Source organism: Salvelinus fontinalis, chromosome 41 (assembly GCF_029448725.1).
Source record: "Salvelinus fontinalis isolate EN_2023a chromosome 41, ASM2944872v1, whole genome shotgun sequence".
Taxonomy (NCBI): Eukaryota; Metazoa; Chordata; class Actinopteri; order Salmoniformes; family Salmonidae; genus Salvelinus; species Salvelinus fontinalis.
Genome location: NC_074705.1, coordinates 17,795,455 through 17,820,330, shown reverse-complemented (window position 1 = coordinate 17,820,330; position 24,876 = coordinate 17,795,455). Strand labels below are relative to the sequence as shown.

At 43.7% G+C, this 24,876-nt stretch overlaps 1 protein-coding gene across 2 annotated transcripts; it reads right to left on the bottom strand.

Annotated features, from left to right (window-relative positions):
* Positions 1-866: 866 nt before the first annotated feature.
* Positions 867-24,511, bottom strand: LOC129840269 (1-acyl-sn-glycerol-3-phosphate acyltransferase gamma-like). Of its 2 annotated transcripts, none has more exons than XM_055908025.1 (10): positions 24,237-24,511; positions 7,377-7,434; positions 6,691-6,915; positions 5,194-5,363; positions 4,914-5,075; positions 4,196-4,349; positions 4,013-4,115; positions 3,839-3,914; positions 3,522-3,720; positions 867-1,929 (listed from the first exon to the last, which is right to left on the bottom strand). In XM_055908025.1, the coding sequence occupies exons 3-10, from the start codon at positions 6,866-6,868 to the stop codon at positions 1,838-1,840; spliced, it is 1,134 nt and encodes a 377-aa protein (XP_055764000.1). In that variant the 5' UTR covers positions 6,869-6,915; positions 7,377-7,434; positions 24,237-24,511; the 3' UTR covers positions 867-1,837. The 2 variants fall into 2 exon arrangements, with proteins under 2 accessions (XP_055764000.1, XP_055763999.1); XM_055908024.1 differs by lacking the exon at positions 24,237-24,511 and adding an exon at positions 11,627-11,904.
* Positions 24,512-24,876: the final 365 nt, after the last annotated feature.

Here is a 24,876-nt window from a genome sequence, read left to right as displayed (position 1 = left end):
CAGCAGCAATAGCAGTAGGAGCAGCAGCAATAGCAGTAGGAGCAGCAGCAGCAGCAATAGCAGTAGGAGCAGCAGCAGCAATAGCAGATGCAGCAGTAGTATCAGCAGCACCTGTGTGCTGCTAACTGCCCAACACTGGGCTCATCAATACCTGCCTAACTAGCAAAAGATGATCTCGTCTGATCTAATTATTAGACCAGTGGGGTATTAATGCAGATAGTTAACCCCATGCTTCAGCCATCTATATATAGCCACTATGCTTCATCAGTTTTATACACTGTAGGTGATCAGTCTTATTACTTAAATAACACACCTGTCTGATATGGGCCATGTAGGCCTCCTTTTTAATATGTTATTGGGCTAATTTCAGGGGGTGGGAGAGGCATAGCATTTTAGAATGACAATAACTGGCCATGCATTAAGTATTATGCTTATTTTTCTTATAAAATGCTGGAAAATCCAATTTTGGATATGACAAATCTACTCCGCAAATGGCCTGTGGTCAAAGCATAAATCTATTCTGCTGGCAGCCGAGTTGGATGGCAGGGACAGCCAGTGTTAGTGATGATGTCATCCTCAGACGAGTCGTCAGCTCTTGGTCACTGGACGACTCTGATACTAGCTTTGTGTCACCTGATATTGGGCTTAAAGGCATTCAAACTGTGGTTACAGACATTGTATTGCATACAGTAAGGGGTCAAATAGACAGGGGACCAGAGTGTGGTGGGATGGTAGGCCTAACTATCTTACAATTAATTTGTATTAATTAGATGTTGATCCACCATTGACGAAAAGCACTCATCAAAACCCCTTGAACAATTCTCGCCAGAGTACTGTAGGGAAAGAAATGAAATCCCACCATTCAATCACTTTTGTATATTCATTGACAACCAAACGGTAAATGTTTTATTGTTTATAACAATCAGTATTTCTGGGATCTACAAGCAATTCAGAAAACTCAGGCCCAAACCTGGCTTTATATTAACCTTAAATACTGCATTTCATTGGTGCGAGGTTGGCCGCCACGTCTGTGCTTTTCTGGGAAGGACGGCAGGAGTAGCAGCATGCTCAATCTCGTTTGTGTCAGGATTCAGCACAAGTTTCATGATGAGACGGACAAACAAATAACAGGATGTGCTCAGAGGCGTTACGATTCCTTCACCTCCACACCCAACCTTCATGGGGGTAAGGGTGGGGAGCTAAAGCATGCTGGGAATCTGTCTTCTCCAGACAGTAGAGCCCCTTGCTGAAACTAGAGGGACATCTGACTGGTATTGGGCTGGCCCAGTCAGAGATACTGAAGCAGAAAATTAGGATCTTTGATAGGTGGAGAGAACTTGTTTAGGGTGGGCTACTGTGGCAGGAAGTAGGGTGCGTGTTGGAGGAAGTGGTACTGCTGAAACATGAAAATTCTGCAGCACGTGGATGAGGTGAAACCACAAGGCTGTGCAGAGGAGACCGACACCGATGCGGGACCTCGAGCTGCGGTGCAGGGAGCGTTGGGTGTTAAAGAGATACACCCCCTGGTATCTACCATGCAGTCCTGCTGTCTGTCACCCCCCCCTCTCACCGGAAGGATGCATTCACTGAGAGTCAACTGCAACAATTCCATTTCAAATTTTGTTCCGAGTCACAATCATCATAATCAATATTTTAACTTAGGTCTAAAAAGTCTATTCGGTTATATCCCCCCCCCCCCCACCTTCCTGCTGTGTTTTAACATATTTTTGCAGGAGGGTGGCTGCACAGGGTGTATCTGTGCGGGGACCGCAACGACCGCTCAGACCCCGAGTATATTGACAGTAGAGGGACCGTAACGTGACTGCCACAAAGAGTTCTAGTTCTCCTTCTTGCCCTCCATTTTGCCGTAGGTAGAGCCGGTTTTGTTCACCTCAGATACACTGATCAGGCGGCGCACTGCTATGGAGGCTGTGGAGAGAAGAGACAGAGAGAGATTTGTCAATAATAGTAGAAAAAAAAGCAGAGGATAAAAACTGAGGTATAATACAAATGAACAAAGTGCAGATACAGGAGTAGGCAATCATATGTACATACTATACAGGGCTCAACACTGCAACCAAAACACTCATTCAGTCATGCGCTGTTTTGAATGAACATTTCTAAAGTCTTTCCCAAAAAACTTCCCCGATTTAAAATGTTGACTGCAAAGATGGAATCAGGAAAACGGAATTTACGAAAAGATAAAACAGATTTTTTTACAGGGCCCTACAACTGTAGAGTGACTGTTCAAAATCGCTAAAAATAGTATGGGGTCACTTTCACGCCATATGTATTGAATTCCAAAAATGACAAGTTGCACAACGTTCGGCGCAGGTGTATGGCGAACCAGCTACCAACACCTGCGCCGATCGCTGTGCGACAGGTAATTAATATGTTTACCTAAGTAGTTAGATGGTTTGTCATTAAATGTGTTGATAGACATGCTTCTAATATCCGTAGAGTATTGACCCGTGACTGAGAATTTTGAAGTACTGACGTCAGACCATCTACTTAAGTAGGCAATAGGAAAAAAGCCTGTCTATCACGTTCTTTGATTGGTTTAAGACGAACCGTCGCTCCAAAACTAGCGGACCAATGGAGACTAATTGTCTGCGCCTCCCTCTAAACCCCGCCCTTCGTGGAAAAATAATGACAAAACTCGCAATCGAAAAGACTGGCAGTGAAAGCAAAAGAAACAGACATCGAAAGCAAAGATAAGAGGAGCGCAACCAAAAGGTAGTACATGCAGGCAGGAGCGTAGGCAAAATCTATTCAATAGGATTGGTTTCTGGGAAAGTTTAACCGAAAAACGATTATTGCATTCATTTTCAAATATTTGTTCAAATCATTTGTCATAGACTTAGACTCTCGCTTTAAAATTATTTGCTTACAAGTATTTGGGTTTTGCTTTTGATGTCTTATTTTTATAAATAAAAGATAAAAGATGACTATTCATCATCAGCCTGGTCGTCATTAATTGGCGCTCAGTGGTGAAAAGAATTGGTGCGACCAAATCTTGTGCCATCAACTGAAAAAGCAGCAGAAAAGGGTAGTCTAGAGCCATGCTTTATTTACACTATACATTTAGAGCAGATAAGTGTATTTATTTAACTAGGCAAGTCAGTTAAGAACAAATTCTTATTTACAATGACAGCCTACCCCGGGCCAAACCCAGACGATGCTGTGCCAATTGAGCGCCGCCCTAATGGGACTCCCAATCACGGCCGGATGTGATACAGCCTGGATTCGAACCAGGGACTGTAGTGGCGCCTCTTGCACTGAGATGCAGTGCCTTAGACCACTGCGCCACTCGGAAGCCCTAGTCCTGGACTAAAACACATGCTTAAATGAAGAATCTCTATTGAAATAGCTTTTTAGTCTAGGACTAGGCTTATTCTGTGTTCGGGAAACGAGCCAATAATGAGTCAAAATTAGATTATATAGTACAGGAAGGTCCTAACAACAGAAGAACTTGGAAAAAGCAGTAGGCTTAGCGCAGGCTAAATGGGTGGCATCCGCACCGATGATGCAGAAGATCAGGAAGCCGATGATGAGGAGGGGAGAGCCGCTGACAAACACCCCGCAGGCGAAGTTGAGGAGGGGGGTGAGAAGCAGGGTGGCCCAGAAGAGGAAGTTGAGCAGCGTCCACAGCCGACGGGGGGGCTTGATGGTGGGACCGGGGAAACTGCCCTCCTTCTCGTAGTGCTCCTGCAGTGCATCCTACAGAAAGAGAAAGGAAGAAAGAGAGAATGTCGTCAATATTATATTAGTGGAGAGAGTCATTGACTTATGGCTAGAAAGGGTAAACAAATGGGAGGGAAAGCTGAGTTCCCAGCACCTTCCGCTGGTAGAGCTTGTGAAGCCAGGTTGCACACTCCTTCTCGTCCTCTGGGATTTCCTCCACTGGGTACCGCCTATACAGGAAGGAGAGGAACTGTCAGTTCAGTACAACGCTACTAAAGGTCAGCAAGTCACTGCCTTTGTTTGTGGGAGAGGGATAGGCGCCACCTACTTGATATTCATATCCGCCATGTACTTCTTTCCACTGACGATTCCCAGCAGCGTTGGGACCTTCTTGTCTCTGAAATTCAGTGTCACGTCGTACACAGCAGATACTGAGAAAGGAAAGAGTGCGACCATGAGTGTGATGCTGCAAATGTGTGTGGGCACGTGCTTGTGCGTGTGCGTGTCCCACCTGTGCCTTTGAGACAGCTTAGTGTTGTGGTGAAGCCTTTGGTTCTGGGCAGTAGATGGTATTTGAGTTTCGGTAGACCTTTACTCTCTGCTATCTCCATACTGATCTCATGCTTCTTCGGTGTGAAACGGGTGCCTTCACAGTACAAGAGGAACTGAAGAGAGAGAGAGAGAGAGACAAGTCAACAAACACACACACTGTTGATGTCTTTGGAGGTGACCCTGTTGATGTCTTTGGAGGGCAAACACTTAACACACTAAAGCTCGTTGACCTTGTAATCCCCGTTTGTCCCACTGGAAACTACAGAAAGTAGGAACGCCAACAGAGGTGAACTACCTCAGACACACCCTGCCTTTCTGGAAACACTGTCCACAGTAACACGTACACAAACAACACACACAGAATCTCAGTTGTATTTCTTTGGTTCCTCCTCTCAGATCCTCTCTCCCTTGCATTCCCGCCCCCCCCCATGAGAGTTTGTCAGATTACTGGCTTAGATTATGTGCACGTACCCACCAACAATTCTTGGGCCGTGTTTATTTGGGCACTCAGCGGAAAACAGATGAAAAACGCATATTTTTGTTTACCGATATGCGTTTTTCATCTGTTTGATGCCTAATGAACACGCCCCAGGGTACAACTCCATACAGAGACGCGCTGACGGTCAGGGGGAAGAGGGGCAAACGTCATTGTGTTGTCGGTTTGTCGTCCTACTCACCCACATAAACTCAGGGTAATCCTTTAGCTGGGTCAGGCCTTTGAACACGGTGTCTCTGTCCTCCTCCCACTTCCTCTTACAGAAGACAATCTCCAGGAAGTACCAGGTCCAACCAATCAGAGGCACCTTCAGCAGTTCGTACTTGGCCAAGACCTTTGAAGCCTGAGAAGACAAGACAAGACGACTTCGTTCAGCCAAACTACAATACATTTTATTTTCATAAACAGTAGATATAGGCGGCTAAACTCAATCCCCCTCTCACACACACACACGTACTCACTCCAAGCACGCCGTAGCGTTCACACATGGTCCAGCCGCAGAGGAAGTCGATCTCGTAGTTGTGGTTGAGGATGATGATGACGTGCTCCTTGCCAAATTTGTCCACCGTGGCCTGGTCTGCGAATATGGTGCATTCTGTACCCGACCACCACTCCAGCAGCATCACCAGCTCTACAGGACAGAGAGGGCCAGCAGAGAGTTAAGACAACGAACCAGTGTAAACTCCGTCACAATGAACCACCCAGTCACAAACTGCAGTCAATTTTGTCCCCCCACACCAGACGCGATCAGGACACGCAGGTTGAAATATCAAAACCAACTATATTAATTTGGGGACAGGTCGATAAGCAAATATTTATGACAATTTAGCTAGCTAACTTGCTGTTGCTAGCTAATTTGTCCTGGGATATAAACATTGGGTTGTTATTTTACCTGAAATGCACAAGGTCCTCTACTCTACCGTTTTACCTGTGGATTATTTGTCAAACCGAGTTTGTTTCTCGTAATCTCTCCTCCTTCAGGCTTCTTCTTCTTCTCTGGACTTTATATGGAGGTTGGCAACCAACTTTAAGGTGCATTACCACCACCAACTGCTCTGGATTGTGGACCTCAGTTTGTGTTTCAATCACCCACGTGGGTATATGCTTCTAAAAACCAATGAGGAGATGGGAGAGGCAGGACTTGCAGCGCATCAAGCATCACAAATAGAAACAAGTTCTATTTTGGCACCTGGCTACGCAGACGTGGGTGCAATGACTGAATAACTTGTGTAAATATATTTTTGCCACGTTTGCGCACGCGATGGGAGAGGTGTGGTCAGAATAAGGAGCGGTGTGGTCAGAAATAAGAATTTGTTCTTAACTGACTTGCCTAGTTAAGTAAAGGTAAAAAGAAATAAATGCTACAGCGTTCACACTTGGTCGAGCCACAGAGTACTATCTGCGCATCAACCAGTCAATCCTTAGCATGTTCATAATTATTAAACACACCATCAACGATTAACCAAATAATTTTTATGTTTGATTATTAAACAACAAATTGACTGAAGTTGGTTCAATTACTTGAATTCCATTTAGATATTTTTTTTGTGTGAGCACAACGCCCGTTTCTCTAGAGAGAAATCCTATCAAGCACAAGAGACATCAAATCAAGAACGAACTGTGGGATGCTGTTGGGAGTTGTAGTTTTCAACAGACAAATATTCAACCTAGTTCAGTGCAGAAAACGTGGTAATGAACTACAATGACCAAAATCCATTGCGCCCATTGTTCACCGGCAGCCCCACACACAGACCGCATGAGAGAGGAATGCACACAACACAGCAACGAGAGGGATAGAGGGGAACACCAAAACCAGTACACTATGTGGGTGGAGTTTGCACTGCATTTAAGACTGGTTTGTTTTAGGACAACAGACAGAATGTGCTGCTCTGAGCCGAGCCCCCCCTCCCACACACACACACAAACAAATACACGACCCAAGACTGAGTGTGACTCACGGCTCCAGAGGGAGTAGGAGAGGCGGGTGTTGATCTTTCTGTAGAGCTGCCTGTCGATGGGCCATAGGACGCAGGTGCAGAGCTGAATGAAGTTGATGATGAGGCCGCTGACCACAAACACAAAGCCAACGAGCAGCTGCAGGATGAACAGGCTCTTGATGTACGCTATCAGCCCCATGGCCAGGGCTGTCTAGGGGCTAGCAGGGCCACCAACACACTACCGACCTGGGGGAGAACACCACAAAAAAACAATGCACTTCCATTTAATCCTGTGGAAAATACCACCAGGTAGCACCGGTTCTCCATATGACGTTGAGAAATAGTGCATTGTGGGTAGTTCCGAAGATATCCAAAAGAAGTTTATAAATAAGTACAAAAAATAACATAACTATGATCATGACTAGAATTAAGTTACTAAGTATTTGACCACACCGTTGTTACTTCGGTGAGTAAAAACCTCATGCTTCCTACCCTTTAAAAGAGGATGTTTATGAATATGAGTAGGGAAAGGAGTTTCCCCTGACCATCTGATCTGACCAGGAATAGGTTTGAGCCTTATTGCCTATGACGAGGACCCAGAGTTTTCTTAGTCTGGTCCCATGGTCAGGGAAAACTCCTGACCCCTTCGATGAGGCTGGGTTAATAATGGAAGGGTGATAATGTTCAGAAATTCCAGTGCAACTAACCACGGTGGGTTCCCTTCACAAGCCCCGTTTGCACGGTCCGTCAGCCAATACCACAGACCTGTGGGACAGAGAAGAACATCATTACAAACTAGTCAGTCACAATCAGTTTAACAGTCAGCCATGCGCAAGGTCCTAAACGATATCCTTACAGCCATCGATAAGAGACATTACTGTGCAGCCGTATTAATTGACCTGGCCAAGGCTTTTGACTCTGTCAATCACCTCATTCTTATCGGCAGACACAACAGCCTTGGTTTCTCAAATGATTGCCTCGCCTGGTTCACCAACTACTTCTCTGATAGAGTTCAATGTGTCAAATCGGAGGGCCTGTTGTCCGGACCTCTGGGTGTCTCTATGGGGGTGCCACAGGGTTCAATTCTCGGGCCGACTCTTTTCTCTGTAACTATCAAATGTTATCGCTCTTGCTGCGGGTGATTCTTTGATCCACCTCAACGCAGACGACACCTTTCTGTATACATCTGACCTGTCTTTGGACACTGTGTTAACTAACTTCCAGACGAGCTTCAATGCCATACAACTCTCCTTCCGTGGCCTCCAACTGCTCTTAAATGCAAGTAAAACTAAATGCATGCTCTTCAACCGATCGCTGCCCGCACCTGCCCGCTCGTCCGACTAGCATCACTACTCTGGACGGTTCTGACTTAGAATATGTGGACAACTACAAATACCTAGGTGTCTGGTCAGACTGTAAACTCTCCTTCCAGACTCACATTAAGCATCTCTAATCCAAAATTAAATCTAGAATCGGCTTCCTATTTCACAACAAAGCATCCTTCACTCATGTTGCCAAACATACCCCCGTAAAACTGACCATCCTAGCGATCCTCGACTTCGGCGATGTCATTTACTAAATAGCCTCCAACACTCTATTCAACATACTCGTCGCCAAACCCACTGGCTCCAGGTCATCTACAAGTCTCTGCTAGGTAAAGCCCCGCCTTATCTCAGCTCACTGGTCACCCTAGCAGCACCCACCCGTAGCACGCGCTCCAGCAGGTATATCTCACTGGTCACCCCCAAAGCCAATTCTTCCTTTGGCCGCCTTTCCTTCCAGTTCTCTGCTGCCAATGACTGGAACGAACTGCAAAAATCACTGAAGCCTCATATCTCCCTCACTAACTTTAAGGACCAGCTGTCAGAGCAACTCACAGATCACTGCACCTGTACATAGCCCATCCAACTACCTCATCCCCATACTGTATTTATCTTGCTCCTTTACACCCCAGTATCTCTACTTGCACATTCATCTGCTGCACATCTACCATTCCAGTGTTTAATTGCTATATTGTAATTACTTCACCACCATGGCCTATTTATTGCCTTACCTCCCTTATCCTACCTCATTTGCACATACTGTATATAGACTTTCCCTAAGGTATTATTGACTGTACGTTTGTTTATACCATGTGTAACTCTGTGCTGTTGTATGTGTCGAACTGCTTTGCTTTATCTTGGCCAAGTCGCAGTTGCAAATGAGAACTTGTTCTCAACTGGCCAACCTGGTTAAATAAAGGTGAAATAAAATCTATAAAAAAAAAAACAACAGCTTAACTCTTTCCCAAAACAGAATCTAACTTGCACCAAATGGCCGCAAACAATTCTTTAAAAAAGACTGCAAACATACAACTGAATTAAAACAGAGAACTGTGACAAAAAAAGAAAAGAGCAGGTTCATTCTGAGGAGTTCAGCAGACAACCAGTCGGTTTCTGTGACTTCTTTCCATTTATATTTCCCCAATATAATATAGGAAACTATCAGGTTAAAAACACAGCTTGCCCACAAAAATAAACGCCCTTCCACCCAAATGGCGTTGCCCATAACCTCCCTCGCACTGATATGTACATGTCCGCATACCCACACACACACGCTCACACACCCTTTCACCTAGTTGGAACAAGGCCAGCAACTCTTTACTCACTCCCTTTCTTGCTCTCTTGTTCACACACACACACAGTGTCCAACTCCTAAACTAGCCCCATTCAGTGTATTGCTAACTTTTTTTTCAAAGTCACAGCACAAACTTGCCTTGCTGCAACACAGCTGGGGTCCCCAAAGTAGCGTTTTCGCACCCTCTCCCCTTGCCTCTATGCCTGTCAATCTATCAATCAAATATATTTTATATAGCCCTTTTCACATCAGCAGTTGTCACAAAGTGTTAACTCTTTGTGTGATGTTGCTGTGACTTCTGTTGCAGATAGATAATCCCAGAATTGAGTGGGAAAAGTCGCCAAATGCTATTAAAACCCCTTGGTGGCAAATCTCTCCAAGGCAGCCTGATAAGTAGCTGCATTTGTTGCTAGGCTCTGAACAATAACAGTCTCTGGAGCAGTTTCAAAACTCGCTAAATATAGAGACAAAGTCTCTACATTGGCAACACTTGCCCCATTCAACCTCTCTGGGATTCTGGTGTGTCCTCTTTGCTAAATCTAGACCCCACACACACACCCTCAAACAGCAGCCCTGCATCACTCCACTCCCTTCCCCATATTACTATTATTAGTAATACTACAGAATTAGTAATACTGTATCCACTACAGAAATTTCACCTACTGTGCCCCAATTCCTATGTCCAATCTCAATAATAAAATAGGCTACTTTCCAAAGCTATACCGAACCCATCCTAAAACAGTGATAACTACAGTGGCCTAATAACAGAATGAGCATTAAGTCAAAGTCACACTGTTTTTGTCAAATCACATCCTAGAACGAGTCAAATCAATGGCTGTGTGTGTGTGTGTGTACTACAGGCCAGCTGTACCAACTCCACAGGAGGTCCCACCCACAGAGCACCCACAGAGCGTGGACTTGAGTAACCTCAGTACCCACTGAACCAATTTCAATCAATGTTGGCACCAATGCTTATTGTTGGAACCCACTGAATTGTTTAATCACTATGACCTTGACCTTTTGTCAATATTCCAGCAGCCCAAACGGCATTTTCAGAGATAAATAAACAACATGTATCTGACCAGCATCTACTCAAATATAGGGCTGTGGGAACCGAGGGCTGTGGGAACCGAGGGCTGTGGGAACTGCGGGAACATAGGGCTGAGGGAACATAGGGCTGTGGGAACTGAGGGAACATAAGGCTGAGAGAACATAGACTTGGTCCCTCTGAACACACTAACTCTCACCCTCCTGTGTGTGTGTGTGTGTGTAACAGAGTTGGATTCATAGCCTCACTACTTAACGTGGGTGGAGACATTTCAAGCTATCAAACTGCTAGCTATATGCTAGCTATAGTTGGCTAAGACACTGTCAAACGGGCAGTCTTGGTGCCGTGACCCAGATCTACAGCTGCACTCTGCTCAACGACTGGGGTCACTGTGGAGTGAGTTTAGGAGGTGTGAGTGTAACCGTGTTGGATTCATAACCTCATTCCCCAGCTTGAAACGTCTCCACCTGTACTTTCGAACTGCTATCTTTTCAACAGCGTAGTCAAGCGCGGGTCACTTGTGTTTGAGAAGCAGAGGATCCGAGATCAAGGGTCAGTAAGGACTTGTGAGGAAGGAAGCTATACTGTTGAGCAAGCACAGTGACACGTGTGCATATTTCTCCGTGGGCTGACTAGGATTTCCCAATCCACTTTCTCAATAGTTCAAGGTTCTGTTCTAACTTCACTGTCCTGAGGAGTTGTGAAAGATGCCATACAGCCAAGGCATAACAGGGTGTGGTGTAGGTCTGTAGGACCCATGTTTTAAATGGCCCATTAAATGAAGGCCGTTTCCTGCAGATAGCGCTGAAGGCAAGAAAACGTCCTTTTCCCGAAACTCAAGAATCAAGCAGACATCCACAAAGGCGGGTGCCGTTCTCTACGGATACTGATCTTTGGTATAGGCTATCAAACTTCAACTTTTCCCCCACATTGACATCGGGTTGCAAAGCGTTGGACTGCTTCCGTCACCAAACAACCACGGCAGTCAAACGTAAAAACTGTAGCCGGCAATATCAACTCTGCAAACAGTTGAATTAGAATACGAACAGTTGATACAGTGCGTCTGGCATCTGCAAGGAGATAATAGCATGCATGCTTAACATTTTAACTACCGGTATAGCCTATCTATTTCTCTACAGTAGGAGCATCAGTTCAGTCAAACAGGTGATTGAGTTAACACGGAGACATTTTTTCTTTGACTAGTAATTCCATCGTCCAACGATGTCAATATTCGTGAAATAACATCCCATTCACACCGATAGCCCCTGGGAAATGAGCATAAATACCACTAACCTTGTTCTGGAAGAGAGAGCAAGTAGTTTTGTCAAAGTGTGAAGCCTTCGCTTTGCCCACAGACAGGAACAGAGTGAGAATTACAAATAGTGGGAAAGAGAGCGTGAGAAACACCAGCGCTCCTCAGTAAACATGGGTGAACTTTGGAGTCTTGCCTAAGAGACTAATGACATCTCACAAGGCCGTCCATCAGCAGAGTGGGAAACTTGTCCCCACACAGAACAAAAAGGAGCGAGAGACAAAAGGAGAGGGAGACGCTCCCTCAGCCTGCCTGCCAAAGCGCTGCCTGGTGAGGGGGGATGGGGAGAGGGGGATGTCTGCCATCACCTGATCCCCTCAGACGAATGGCTGGCCGTCAATACTGGGCCAATGAACTGAGTGACACACACGCACACAAAGAGGTTAAAAAAGTTCAGCCATAATTTTCCCCAGGTATAAGGAGGGTGGGGGAGACCACGTCCTGCTTTCGTCTCTCCCGACACACACTATTCTAATCACTGAATTAAATTGAGTGGAAGAAATAGAACACGTGTTTGGTTTTTTAAATTCTATACACAGGCCTATACATTTTGGGGATGTTCAGTTGTCAACTCATATCTTGCTTTCTATGGGCATGGTGCCCATAAGGCTGCTTGTCTATTAGTTTTAGACCAAATGGAGTCATCGTGTTATTTGATGATTTACCCAAACATATCCTAAGAAGTCCACTGTTTGCCAACTAGGAGGCCTCAGGCAGATTTCAGTAGATACAACTACAAACATCTCACATATAGTATGTATGTAGGCATTAACACATTGTGAAATGTCATTTTTACAAGTGTCTTAATGCGATTTCTGATGTAGGGGGTCCCCATATATTTGTTTAAGCGTTTCAGTGAGTCTTGAAACAGAAGAGATTTACAACCCCTGGCCTAGCCTACATGGCAGGCAAAGGATGTAAATTGCCATTGATTATGTACCAGGTTAATGCCATTTAGCAGGCTACCAAGTATGCAAGGGTAAACACACACACACACACACACACACACACAAGGCCTGATTGGATGTGGGACGTGGCAGAGATTAGCAATAGCCACTCAGGGCTAAACTGATTAACAGGGAGAAACAGCCTGGCCTCCATTGTCCTTCCGAAGGCCAAAACAGGCTAAACTTGGCCAAGATGTTACGCAGCAGAAGGTCCCGAGCCACGTCTGAACAAATAAGACAAACCCACAGAAGTCAACAACCAACCAAGCCCAGTCTACTAAAACCAGAGTCAGGCAGTTGAATAGATTTTAATTGATAGTTTGTGGTTGCCCACAGCCTCACGCAGTTGGAGTCAACAAACGTACCAGTCATGTCTATAAAGTTCTTATAAGTTCTGGCGCAATCCTCGACTGCTCCCTCAACAGGACTTACCAGTAGGTATAGTAGGCGATCGCCAGCACCAACAGTGCCCCACACAGCCCTGTAAAGAGCATCACGGCCCCCTGGTTCAGCATCTTCACCCCCCTCCTTGATTCCCCCCCCAAAGGAAAGAAAAAAGGATCACGGAAAAGAAAGAGATAAATCTCCAAAGCGTTTTAAGAGGAGGAGTCAGTGTCCACGGTGCCTGAGACTCATGCTAATACGGTGCCTGAGACTCATGCTAATATGCATAGGAGACAAATTATGATGACAGCATGAACACTAAATCCCAAGGAAAAGAGGAGGATGAGGAGGGAGCGTCCATCTGCGCAACAGGAAAGCAACTCAGGTGAGAAACGAAAGAGCTTCGCACCAGATCCCCAAGAGACGAGAACAATAATCAAGACACACTGGTTGAAAAGTGTTCAAACAGAGGGAACACAGAAGGAGCCTCCTTTGTAGAGAGAGGAAAATGAGAGATGTAGGATAACAAAGCGCTAATCTGGCCCAGAACAGATTAGCACTGATTAGTGCTCTTGCAGCAGCACCTTGGATAAATCACCATCCATTTATATGGGGGGATTGGGTGGAGAAGCTCAGCTGCTGTGATGAGTCCAGCAATGAGGAAGGGCCTGGGTCGTGTTCAATAGTCAACAAAATGGAAGAAAGCAGATGGAAACTGGGAGTGCCTGGATTGGTCTGATAAAATGAAAATTTTTACTTTCCGTTGCTCAACGTTTTAAAACGCTTTGTTACAGTGCTTTCATGGAGGTGATCAGGCCCCACACCACTGTCCTATCTAAACGACCAACCCTCATCACTGTCAAACGCTCCCTAAAACACTTCAGCGAACAGGCCTTTCTAATCGACCTGGCCGAGGTATCCTGGAATGACATTGACCTCATCCCGTCAGTAGAGGATGCCTGGTTATTCTTTAAAAGTGCCTTCCTCACCATCTTAAATAAGCATGCTCCATTCAAAAAATTTTGAACTAGGAATAGATATAGCTCTTGGTTCACTCCAGACCTGTCTGCCCTCAACCAGCACAATAACTTCCTGTGGCGGACTGCAATAGCATCGAATAGTCCCCGCGATATGCAACTGTTCAGGGAAGTTAGGAACAAATATAGACAGGCAGTTAGGAAAGCTAAGGCTAGCTGTTTCAAACATAAATTTGCATCCTGTAGCTCTAACTCCAAAAGGTTCTGGGACACTGTAAAGTTCATGGAGAACAAGAGCACCTCCTCCCAGCTGCCCACTGCACTGAGGCTAGGTAACACTGTCACCACCGATAAATCCACGATAATCGAAAATTTCAACCAGCATTTCTCTACGGCTGGCAATGCTTTCCTCCTGGCTACCCCAACCCAAGCCAACAGCTCCAAGCCTCCCCAGCTTCTCCTTCACACAAATCCAGATAGCAGATGTTCTGAAAGAGCTGCAAAACCTGGGTCCGTACAAATCAGCTGGGCTAGACAATCTGGACCCTCTCTTTCTGAAATGATCTGCCGAAATTATTGCAACCCCTATTACCAATCTGTTCAACCTCTCTTTCGTATCGTCTGAGATCCCTAAAGATTGGAAACCTGCCGCGGTCATCCCCCTCTACAAAGGGGGTGACACTCTAGACCCACACTGTTAGAGACCTATATCCATCCTGCCCTGCCTTTCTAAAGTCTTCGAAAGCCAAGCTAATAAACAGATCACTGTACTGGGCCGCCTGTGAGTGCTTTGGGACAGGGGTGGGGCCCACGGCAGCACCTGCTGCTTGTTGAGAAGAGTGAGAACGATACGTGCTTTCACGTCAGAGTCTCCAAAAGTCTCCAATAACACCAGAAAAAGTCGCTCGATTTGTCGCTAGCCGCTTTTTTGAAAATGTGTCGCTAGAGGGGTCTGAATACTTGCTAAAAACAGCAACAAAGTCGCTACGTTGGCACCACTGGTTTGGGGCAGTTTTGAAACTGAAATGGTAGACAGCCAGGGCACTGACAACCCCCATCTGGTTTTCAATGTAATTGTTATTTGGGGGATGTGAGAAGATCTATCTAATTTTCTCCAATGGTCATTTTGAGTTATGAATTTATTACGTTTAATAAAAAAAATATTTAGGCTAGTACTTTGAAGGTGATTCTCTAAACTCTTCAGATACATACTATTGTAACTAGTTAGCTAAATAGTGTAGTTTGAGTCATGAATGCTGATTGGCTGAAACAGCATTCCAGCAGTGTGTATATCAGACAATATACCATGGGTATGACACAAATCTACCTGTTTAGTTACATTTTGTTGATAACTGACTTATAATAGCAATAAGGCACCTCGGGGGTATTTGGCCAATATACCATTGCTAAGGGCTGTATCAAGGCACTCCGCTTCCGTGCAGTGCATAAGAACAGCCCTTAGGTGTGGTATATTTAAGCAATAAGGCTCAAGGAGGTGTGGTATATGGTCAATATACCACAGCTAAGGGCTGGTCTTAGTCACAAATTGCCTTATTGTTATTATACTGAACAAAAATATAAATGCAACAATTTCAAAGATTTTACTGAGTTATAAAGATCATATAAGGAAATCAGTCAATTGAAATAAATGCATTAGGTGCTAATCTATGCATTTCACATGACTGGGAATACAAATATGCATCTGTTGGTCACAGATACCTTAAAAAAAAATAAGGGGCGTGGATCAGAAAACCAGTCAGTATCTGGTGTGACATGTCCTTTCTATTGACAGTCAGTATCAATATCTTGCACGACACATGTCCTTTGTATTGAGTTGATCAGGCTATTGGAGTGTGGCCTGTGGAATGTTGTGCCACGTGCCACTCCTCTTCAATGGCTGAGCAAAGTTGCTGGGTATTGGCGGGAACTGGAACATGCTGTCATACACATCGATCCAGAGCATCCAAAAAATGCTCAATGGGTGACATGTCTGGTGAGTATGCAGGCCATGGAAGAAGTGGGACATTTTGAGCGATGTTGAAGGCGGTTATGGTAGAGAAATGAACATTAAATTCTCTGGCAACATTCTCTGGTGGACATTTCTGCAGTCAGCAAGCCAATTGCACGCTCCCTCAAAACGAGAAATCTGTGGTATTGTGTTGTGTGACCAAATCGCACCTTTTAGTGTCCTTTTATTGTCCCCAGTACAAGGTGCACCTGTGTAATAATGATCATGCTGTTTAATCAGCTTCTTGATATGCCACACCTGTCAGGGGGATGGATTATCTTGGCAAAAAACTAATTTGTGCACAACATTTTAAAGAAAAAAGCTTTTTGTGCGTATATAACATTTCTGGGATCTTTTATTTCAGCTCATGAAACATGGGACCAACACTTAACATGTTTGCGTTTCTATTTTTGTTCAGTGTATAAACTGGTTACCAACACAATTAGAACAGTAAACAAGTAATTTTTCATCATACCTGTGGTATATTGTCTGATATACCACAGCTTTCAGCCAAACAGCATCCAGGACCCAAACTACCTGGGGTGTTTTCATTACTGCCCTTTTTGTCATCGTGCTAGCTAGCAGTAGTCACAGCAGGCATTATAGATTGTCACATTGTGGCTGTGGTAACTAGTAAAAACCACACAAAGTCAAAATGGCCCATCTCGTAAAAATTCATGAAAACAAAAATGTGCTTTTTGGTCTTAATTTAAGGTTATGGTTAGGCATAACGTTAGCAGTGTGGTTAGGGTTAGCTTTAAAATCAGATATTAAGAAATTGTAGAAATAGGCGGGGTTTATGACTTTGTGGCTGTGGTAACAAGTGACGACAACGTCGTGTTCAACAACAAAAGAGCTGATTGGCTGACACTGCCATTCCAAAATTGCTGCGGTGGCTACTACAAACTAGCATGAGGACGAAAAGAGCTGTTTTCCTGGAAAACTAGCAGTATTTTAATCTTTTCGATGGAGCAGTGTTGATAAAAGTAAAACCTGGAGTACAGAGGCATATCCCATCCCTGCATTACGGTACGTTTTCCGACCCATATCTCGCGCCGGCTCCACTGTGTAATAATGTAACCAGGATCGCATTCTGACCCCAGTGCAGCTCAGTGTAAACAAGCGTAACGGTCAGTATCTTCCGGCAAGCAACTGGGCATGAGAAATGGTGGTGCAGAGGTCTAAGGCACTGCATCTCAGTGCAAGAGACGTCACTACAGTCCCTGGTTCGATTCCAGGCTGTATCACATCCGGCCGTGATTGGGAGTCCCATAGGGCGGCGCACAATTGGCCCAGCGTCGTCCGGGTTTGATCGTCATTGTAAATAAGAATTTCTTCCTAACTGACTTGCCTAGTTAAATAAATAACAATATATTTTTTAAATAACCTAGATGTTGATTGACTAGTAGGCGGCATTCTGCCTTCTTCCTACAGTTTCAGCCATTGGCTTCACCCACCACTCTCATGTCAACTACAATCTGTGTTTTAACGTTTAAAAACGTCCATAATCATCGCTTGCGATACTGCTTTTGAAATACATGGCCCTTATCTTTCATCAGCGAGAAAGAATCCTTCAAATAAAAGATACACTTACTGTAGCAGTTTTGCACAGATCCATACCAGCTAAGAGTGCCTCCATCCGATGAAACTACACTTCCACTGCACTTCCCAAGTTACGCTTACACACAGTTGTTCAGAGCATGCTAGATAGCTTAAAACTTCTTATGGCTGGGGGTAGTATTGAGTAGCTTGGATGAATAAGGTGCCCTGAGTAAACTGCCTGCTACTCAGGCCCAGTTGCTAATATATGCATATTATTAGGAGATTTGGATAGAAAACACTCTGAAGTTTCTAAAACCGTTTGAATGATGTATGTGAGTATAACAGAACTCATATGGCAGGCAAAAACCTGAGAAAAAAATCCAACCAGGAAGTGGGAAATCTGAGGTTTGTAGTTTTTCAAGTCATTGCCTATTGAATATACAGTGTCTATGGGGTCATGTTTGATGCTTCTACTGTGAAGGAGGGGGGAAGGAGAGCTGATTGAGTCAGGGGTCTGCCAGAGTGGCATGAGCTGATCACGCGCGCTCACGTGAGAGCGACCTGCGTTCCATTGCAATTCTAAAGACAAAGGAATTCTCCGGTTGGAACATTATTGAAGATTAATGTTAAAAACATCCTAAAGATTGATTCTATACATCGTTTGACATGTTTCTACGAACTGTGATAACTTTTTGAACTTTTCGTCTGAACATTTGCGCGTCGTGAGTTTGGATTTGTGAACTCAACACGTGAACAAAAAGGAGGTATTAGGACATAAATGATGGACTTTAACAAACAAAACAAACATTTATTGTGGAACTGGGATTCCTGGGAGTGCATTCTGATGAAGATCATCAAAGGTAAGTGAATATTTATAATGCTATTTCTGACTTCTGTTGACTCCACAACATGGCGGGTATCTGTATGGCTTGTTTTGGTCTCTGAGCGCTGTACTCAGATTATTGCATGGTGTGCTTTTTCGGTAAAGCTTTTTTGAAATCTGACACAGCGATTGCATTAAGGAGAAGTTTATCTAAAGTTCCATGCATAACGCTTGTATTTTCATCAACATTTATGATGAGTATTTCTGTAAATTGATGTGGCTCTCTGCAAAATCATCGGATGTTTTGGAAGCAAAACATTACTGAACGTAAAGCGCCAATGTAAACTGAGATTTTGGATATAAATATGAACTTTATCGAACAAAACATACATATATTGTGTAGCATGAAGTCCTATGAGTGTCATCTGATGAAGATCATCAAAGGTTAGTGATTCATTTTATCTCTATTTATGCTTTTTGTGACTCCTCTCTTTGGCTGGAAAATTGGCTGTGTTTTTCCGTGACTAGGTACTAACCTAACATAATCGTTTGGTGTGCTTTCGTTGTAAAGTCTTTTTGAAATCGGACACTGTGGTGGGATTAACAACAAGTTTATCTTTAAAATGGTGTGAAATACTTGTATGTTTGAGGAATTTTAATTATGAGATTTCTGTTGTTTGAATTTGGAGCCCTGCACTTTCACTGGCTGTTGTCAAATCGATCCTGTTAACGGGATCTTAGACGATCTTAGCCATAAGTGATATGAAAGATAAGGTCATTATGGTTCCGAAATCATACCACAAGCGCTCCATGTTAATGTTCAGATTGAGCTTCGTGGCTCTTAACAAAACTCCCCCTACAGAAGATGCCTTGACTCTTATGTATAATGTAATGGAACTGAGTCATGATCAAGGGCTAGTGGTTGACTGACATTAGCTGGTCTAATTCATTCACGTGTGGGAGCGTATTATGAACATAAATAGTTGCTGATTAATTCCACATGCATATTTATACTAACTTTAGTTAGCTAACACTCCAATGTTCATGTGAATGACAGCTTTAACTGAAAGTCACAGCTAGCTAGCAAGGCTAACTTCTCCTAGCTATCTAGTTTCTCTCAAACGTTAACTCGAACTTGGTCGTAACCATGGAGTTGAACCTATTATTTCAATTATTTCAAGGCAATAGCCTACAAATAAATCAATTGTGAAGCATTTGCGAGTGCGACACACTAGGTTTGCTGGAACATTAAGCGCTCAGCATTTAAACATTTTGTTGTATAAAATCATTAGTCTATAAATTGTGCATTTAGACTGTGAAATACTTACAATTAAATGAAACTAAAAATGCCTTACTAGGCTCAGTCTACAGAGTCTGTGGCTTCAGGCTTATGAGATGGTGCCTGGAGAGCAGGCCAGCCTCGGAGAACACCCTCTCGGCGCAGTGTGGTGCCAGGACAACAACCTCTCCCTCAATGTGAGCAAGACAAAGGAGCTGATTGTGGACGGGGCTGTAGTGTAGCGGGTCGAGAGTTTCAAGTTCCTTGGTGTCCACATCACCAACGAATGATCATGGTCCAAACACACCAAGACAGTCGTAAAGAGGGCACGACAGCACCTTTTCCCCCTCAGGAGACGGAAAAGATTTGGCATGGGTCCCCAGATCCTCAAAAAGTTCTACAGCTGCACCATCGAGAGCATCCTGACCGGTTGCATCACAGCCTGTTATGGAAACTGCTCGGCATCTGACAGTAAGGCGCTACAGAGCGTAGTGTGTACGGCCCAGTACATTACTGGGGCCAAGTTTCCTGCCACCCAGGAGCTATATAATAGGCGGTGTCCGAGGAAAGGGCAAAAAATTGTCAGAGACTCCAGTCACCCAAATCATAGACTGTTTCCTCTGCTACTGCACGGCAAGCGGTACCGGAGCGCCGAGTCTAGGACCAAAAGGCTCCTTAACAGCTTATATCCTTAAGCCATAAGACTGCTGAACAATTAATCAAATGGCCACCTGATCATTTACATTGACCCCCCCCATTTCTTTTTAACACTGCTGCTACAGGTGCTTTTATCTATGCTGTCACTTCACCCCCAACTACATGTACAAATTACCTCGGATAACATGCACCCCTGCACATTGACACGGTACCGGTACCCCCTGTATATAGCCTTGCAATTGTTATTTTATTGAGTTACTTTTTATTATTTTTTACTTTAGTTTATTTGGTAAATATTTTCTTAACTCTTCTTGAACTGCACTGTTAGTTACGGGCTTGTAAGTAAGCATTTCACAGTATGGTCTACTCTTGTTGTATTCGGCGCATGTGACAAATACAGTTTGATTTGATTTACAGAGAGTGTTTTTTCCCTTTTCTATAGGTGGGCCTAAAGATTTTTAGGCTAAATAACCCTATAAAACAGAAAGCTCCTTGAAAGAGGTTTTTAGTTTATAAATCCTTGGATACAATGCCAGTTAGCTACCCACCTTGTTCCTTTCTGTTAGCATGTGCAGGTAGTACACCATCATGCTTTCGGGATATGTGTCTTTTCCACAATGATTCTTTAGATGTGGACTAGGGCTGATCCCATTTAGTCGACTGGTCAATTGTATAATAATTATGGTGTACAAGACACTAGAGGTTGACCGATTAATCGGCATGGCCGATTAATTAGGGCTGATTTCAAGTTTTCATAACAATCGTCAATCTGCATTTTTGGATGCCATTTATGGCCGATTACATTGCAATCCACGAGTGCACTGTTATGCGAGTGCAGCAAGGAGCCAAGGTAAGTTGCTAGCTAGCATTAAACTTATCTTATAAACAACAATCAATCTTCACATAATCACTAGTTAACTACACATGGTTGATGATATTACTAGTTTAACTAGCTTGTCCTACATTGCATATAATCAACGCGGTGCCTGTTAATTTATAATCGAATCACAGCCTACTTCAACTTCGCCAAACAGGTGATGAATTAACAAAAGCGCATTCGCGAGAAAAAAGCACTGTGGTTGCACCAATGTACCTAACCGTAAACATCAATGCCTTTCTTAAAATCAATACACATGTATATTTTTTTTAAACCTGCATATTTAGTTCAATTAAATTCATGTTAGCAGGTAATATTAACTAGGGAAATTGTGTCACTTCTCTTGCGTTCAGTGCAAGCAGAGTCAGGGTATATGCAGCAGTTTGGGCCGTCTTGCTCGTTGCGAACTGTGTGAAGACCATTTCTTCCTAACAAAGACCGTAATTAATTTGCCCGATTTTTACATAACATTGAAGGTTGTACAATGTAACAGCAATATTTAGACTTAGGGTTGCCACCCGTTCGATAAAATAGGGAACGGTTCCGTATTTCACTGAAAGAATAAACGTTTTGTTTTCGAAATGATAGTTTCCGGATTTGACCATATTAATGACCTAAGGCTTGTATTTCTGTGTGTTTATTATATTATAATTAAGTCTATGATTTGATATTTGATAGAGCAGTCTGAGTGGTGATAAGCAGCAGCAGACTCGTAAGCATTCATTCAAACAGCACTTTCCTGCGTTTGCCAGCAGCTCTTCACAATGCTTGTTAATGACTTCAAGCCTATCAACTCCCGAGATTAGGCTGGCAATACTATAGTGCCTATAAGAACATCCAATAGTCAAAGGTATATGAAATACAAAATGGTATAGAGAGAAATAGTCCTATAATAACTACAACCTAAAACTTCTTAACTGGGAATATTGAAGACTCATGTTAAAAGGAACCACCAGCTTTCATATGTTCTCATGTTCTGAGCAAGGAACTTAAACGTTAGCTTTCTTACATGGCACATATTGCACTTTTACTTTCTTCTCCAACACTTTGTTTTTGCATTATTTAAACCAAATTGAACATGTTTCATTATTTAGAGACTAAATTGATTTTATTAATGTATTATATTAAGTTAAACATAAAAGTGTTCATTCAGTATTGTTGTAATTGTCATTTTTACAAATATAAACTCAACAAAAAAAGAAACTGCCCTTTTTCAGGACCCTGTCTTTCAAAGATAATTCTTAAAAATCCAAATAACTTAACAGATCTTCATTGTAAAGGGACACTGTTTCCCATGCTCATTCAATGAACCATAAACAATTAATGAACATGGAACGGTCGTTAAGGCACTAACAGCTTACCGATGGTAGGCAATTAAGGTCACAGTTATGAAAACTTAGGACACTAAAACAGGCCTTTTACTGACTCTGAAAAACACAAAAAGAAAGATGCCCAGGGTCCCTGCTCATCTGCGTGAACGTGCCTTAGGCATGCTGCAAGGAGGCATGAGGACTGCAGATGTGGCCAGGGAAATAAATTGCAATGTATGTACTGTGAGACGCCTAAGACAGCGCTACAGGGAGACAGGACGGACAGCTGATCGCCCTCGCATTGGCAGACCACGTGTAACAACACCTGCACAGGATCGGTACATCCGAACATCACACCTGCGGGACAGGCACAGGACGGCAACAACTGCCTGAGTTACACCAGGAACGCACAATCCGTCTATCAGTGCTCAAGAGTGTCCGCAATAGGCTGAGAGAGGCTGGACTGAGAGCTTGTAGGCGTGTTGTAAGGCAGGTCCTCACCAGACATCACCGGCAACAACGTCGCCTATGGGCACAACCCCCCGTCGCTGGACCAGAACAGGACAGGCCAAAAATGCTCTTCACTGAAGAGTTGCGGTTTTGTCTCACCAGGGGTGATGGTCGGATTTGCGTTTATCGTCAAAGGAATGAGCGTTACACCGAGGCCTGTCTTCTGGAGCGGGATCGATTTGGAGGTGGAGGGTCCGTCATGGTCTGGGGCGGTGTGTCACAGCGTTACAGGGAAGACATCCTCCTCCCTCGTGTGGTACCCTTCCTGCAGGCTCATCCTGACATGACCCTCCAGCATAACAATGCCACCAGCCATACTGCTCGGTCTGTGCATAATGAGCCTATATTTTAAGTGCTACTAAAATCCCTTATGGGAAAAATGAATGGTGGAAAAACAATTGGAACCATTTCTTGTTTGACCTGGTACTCTATAGCAGCACACAAGTAGCCTACAAAAGTATGTAATAACAAAAAAATATTTAAAAAATACAAATATTTAAAAAAATCCTACAAAAAAACAAATAGTAAAAATAAAAATGTCAAAAAAGTAGCCTACAAATGCATGATGGCAGGCACACCGACAGTGTTATTGCACAAAATGGTATGCACTATCATCTGAATATGTGAACAACAAAAGTTCAACATTCAGCTTCTACTTCCATTTCCGTCAAGCCGCCTACGCATACAGTTTGATGCATATGTTCAATAAATCCAATGTATGCGCCACACAGAACGTACTACAACTGCCTCTGCAACGCAATGCTGCAAGGCAAACGCAGCGTGCCATTGGAAATGAATGTACTACTAATACCAAAATGTAAAACACTCTCAGTGTGATAGAGGCGTGAGCTCACGAAGTGAGCGCTACTGGAGAAGGCCGAAGCTCCAGCCTTGGGAAACTCGTTCTGCGCTCCAGTCAAATTGGGCACATACTGTGGTCTTAACTCCCAACCCACGAAGGCATGTCTGTGCCAATACATTGTGTCTGAGTCCAGACTGCTACGCAGTGATATGTTAAATTAGGTGGCATGTTAGCTGGCTTCTGCAGTGGTTTTAGCAATCTAGTTAACCAGGGGTGTATTCATTACGGAAACCGTTTACCGTTTAACAACCAAACGGAAACAAACAGAACGAAATGAGGAGGGACCTACCTGCATTTGTCCAATAGAAACCCTGGTTTAGGTTTTCCGTCTGAGTAAACGTTTTGCAACAGAATCGACGTAAAGATTATTTACACCTCTGCTAACTTGGATAGCATTTTAGCTAGCTAACGTTACCTGATTTCTGGATCCCGACGACGAGTAATGTTACCAAACAGGTCCAACGCGTTGGTTTTCAACTCAACACATAAATAACATTGGTGTCTTTGCACCACAGAGTCATAGACGCATTTATTTTTCAATATAAAGGTTTATCTTTTAGCTAGCTAGCTACATCCTTCTGTGAAATATGGAACTTCCTGTCTATCCAACCACAAACTCTGTCCCTCTGGAAACAATGCATAACAATCAATAGTATCTATTATATTTCCAAGATAATCGAGTGACCGCTCTAACAATGGTAATACATGTCCTCAAAGATGGAAGGCAGGCGGGAGGTGGCGAGATCAGGTGGGACCATTCTAGCCAATGAGAGGCCAGATACGCGTGTGCACAACTGTCACAACTCCATAGACACAACTCGGATATAAAATTGATGTTTTTTTCTGCCGAAATGCTACGTGCATCCAATTATATCAGTGCACCCGTAACAACCTAACCAGTACCAAACTTATATTGGATCAAATAAGCCTCACGTAGCAAATGTATTGTTTTTTTGTTGACCAAATTCGACTCTCTCATTGACCTCTTTGGCAGAGAGTAAAGACTCTCGCTTTGCCTCTTCCTCTCTGATAACAAGCCAGCGTTCCCATTATGT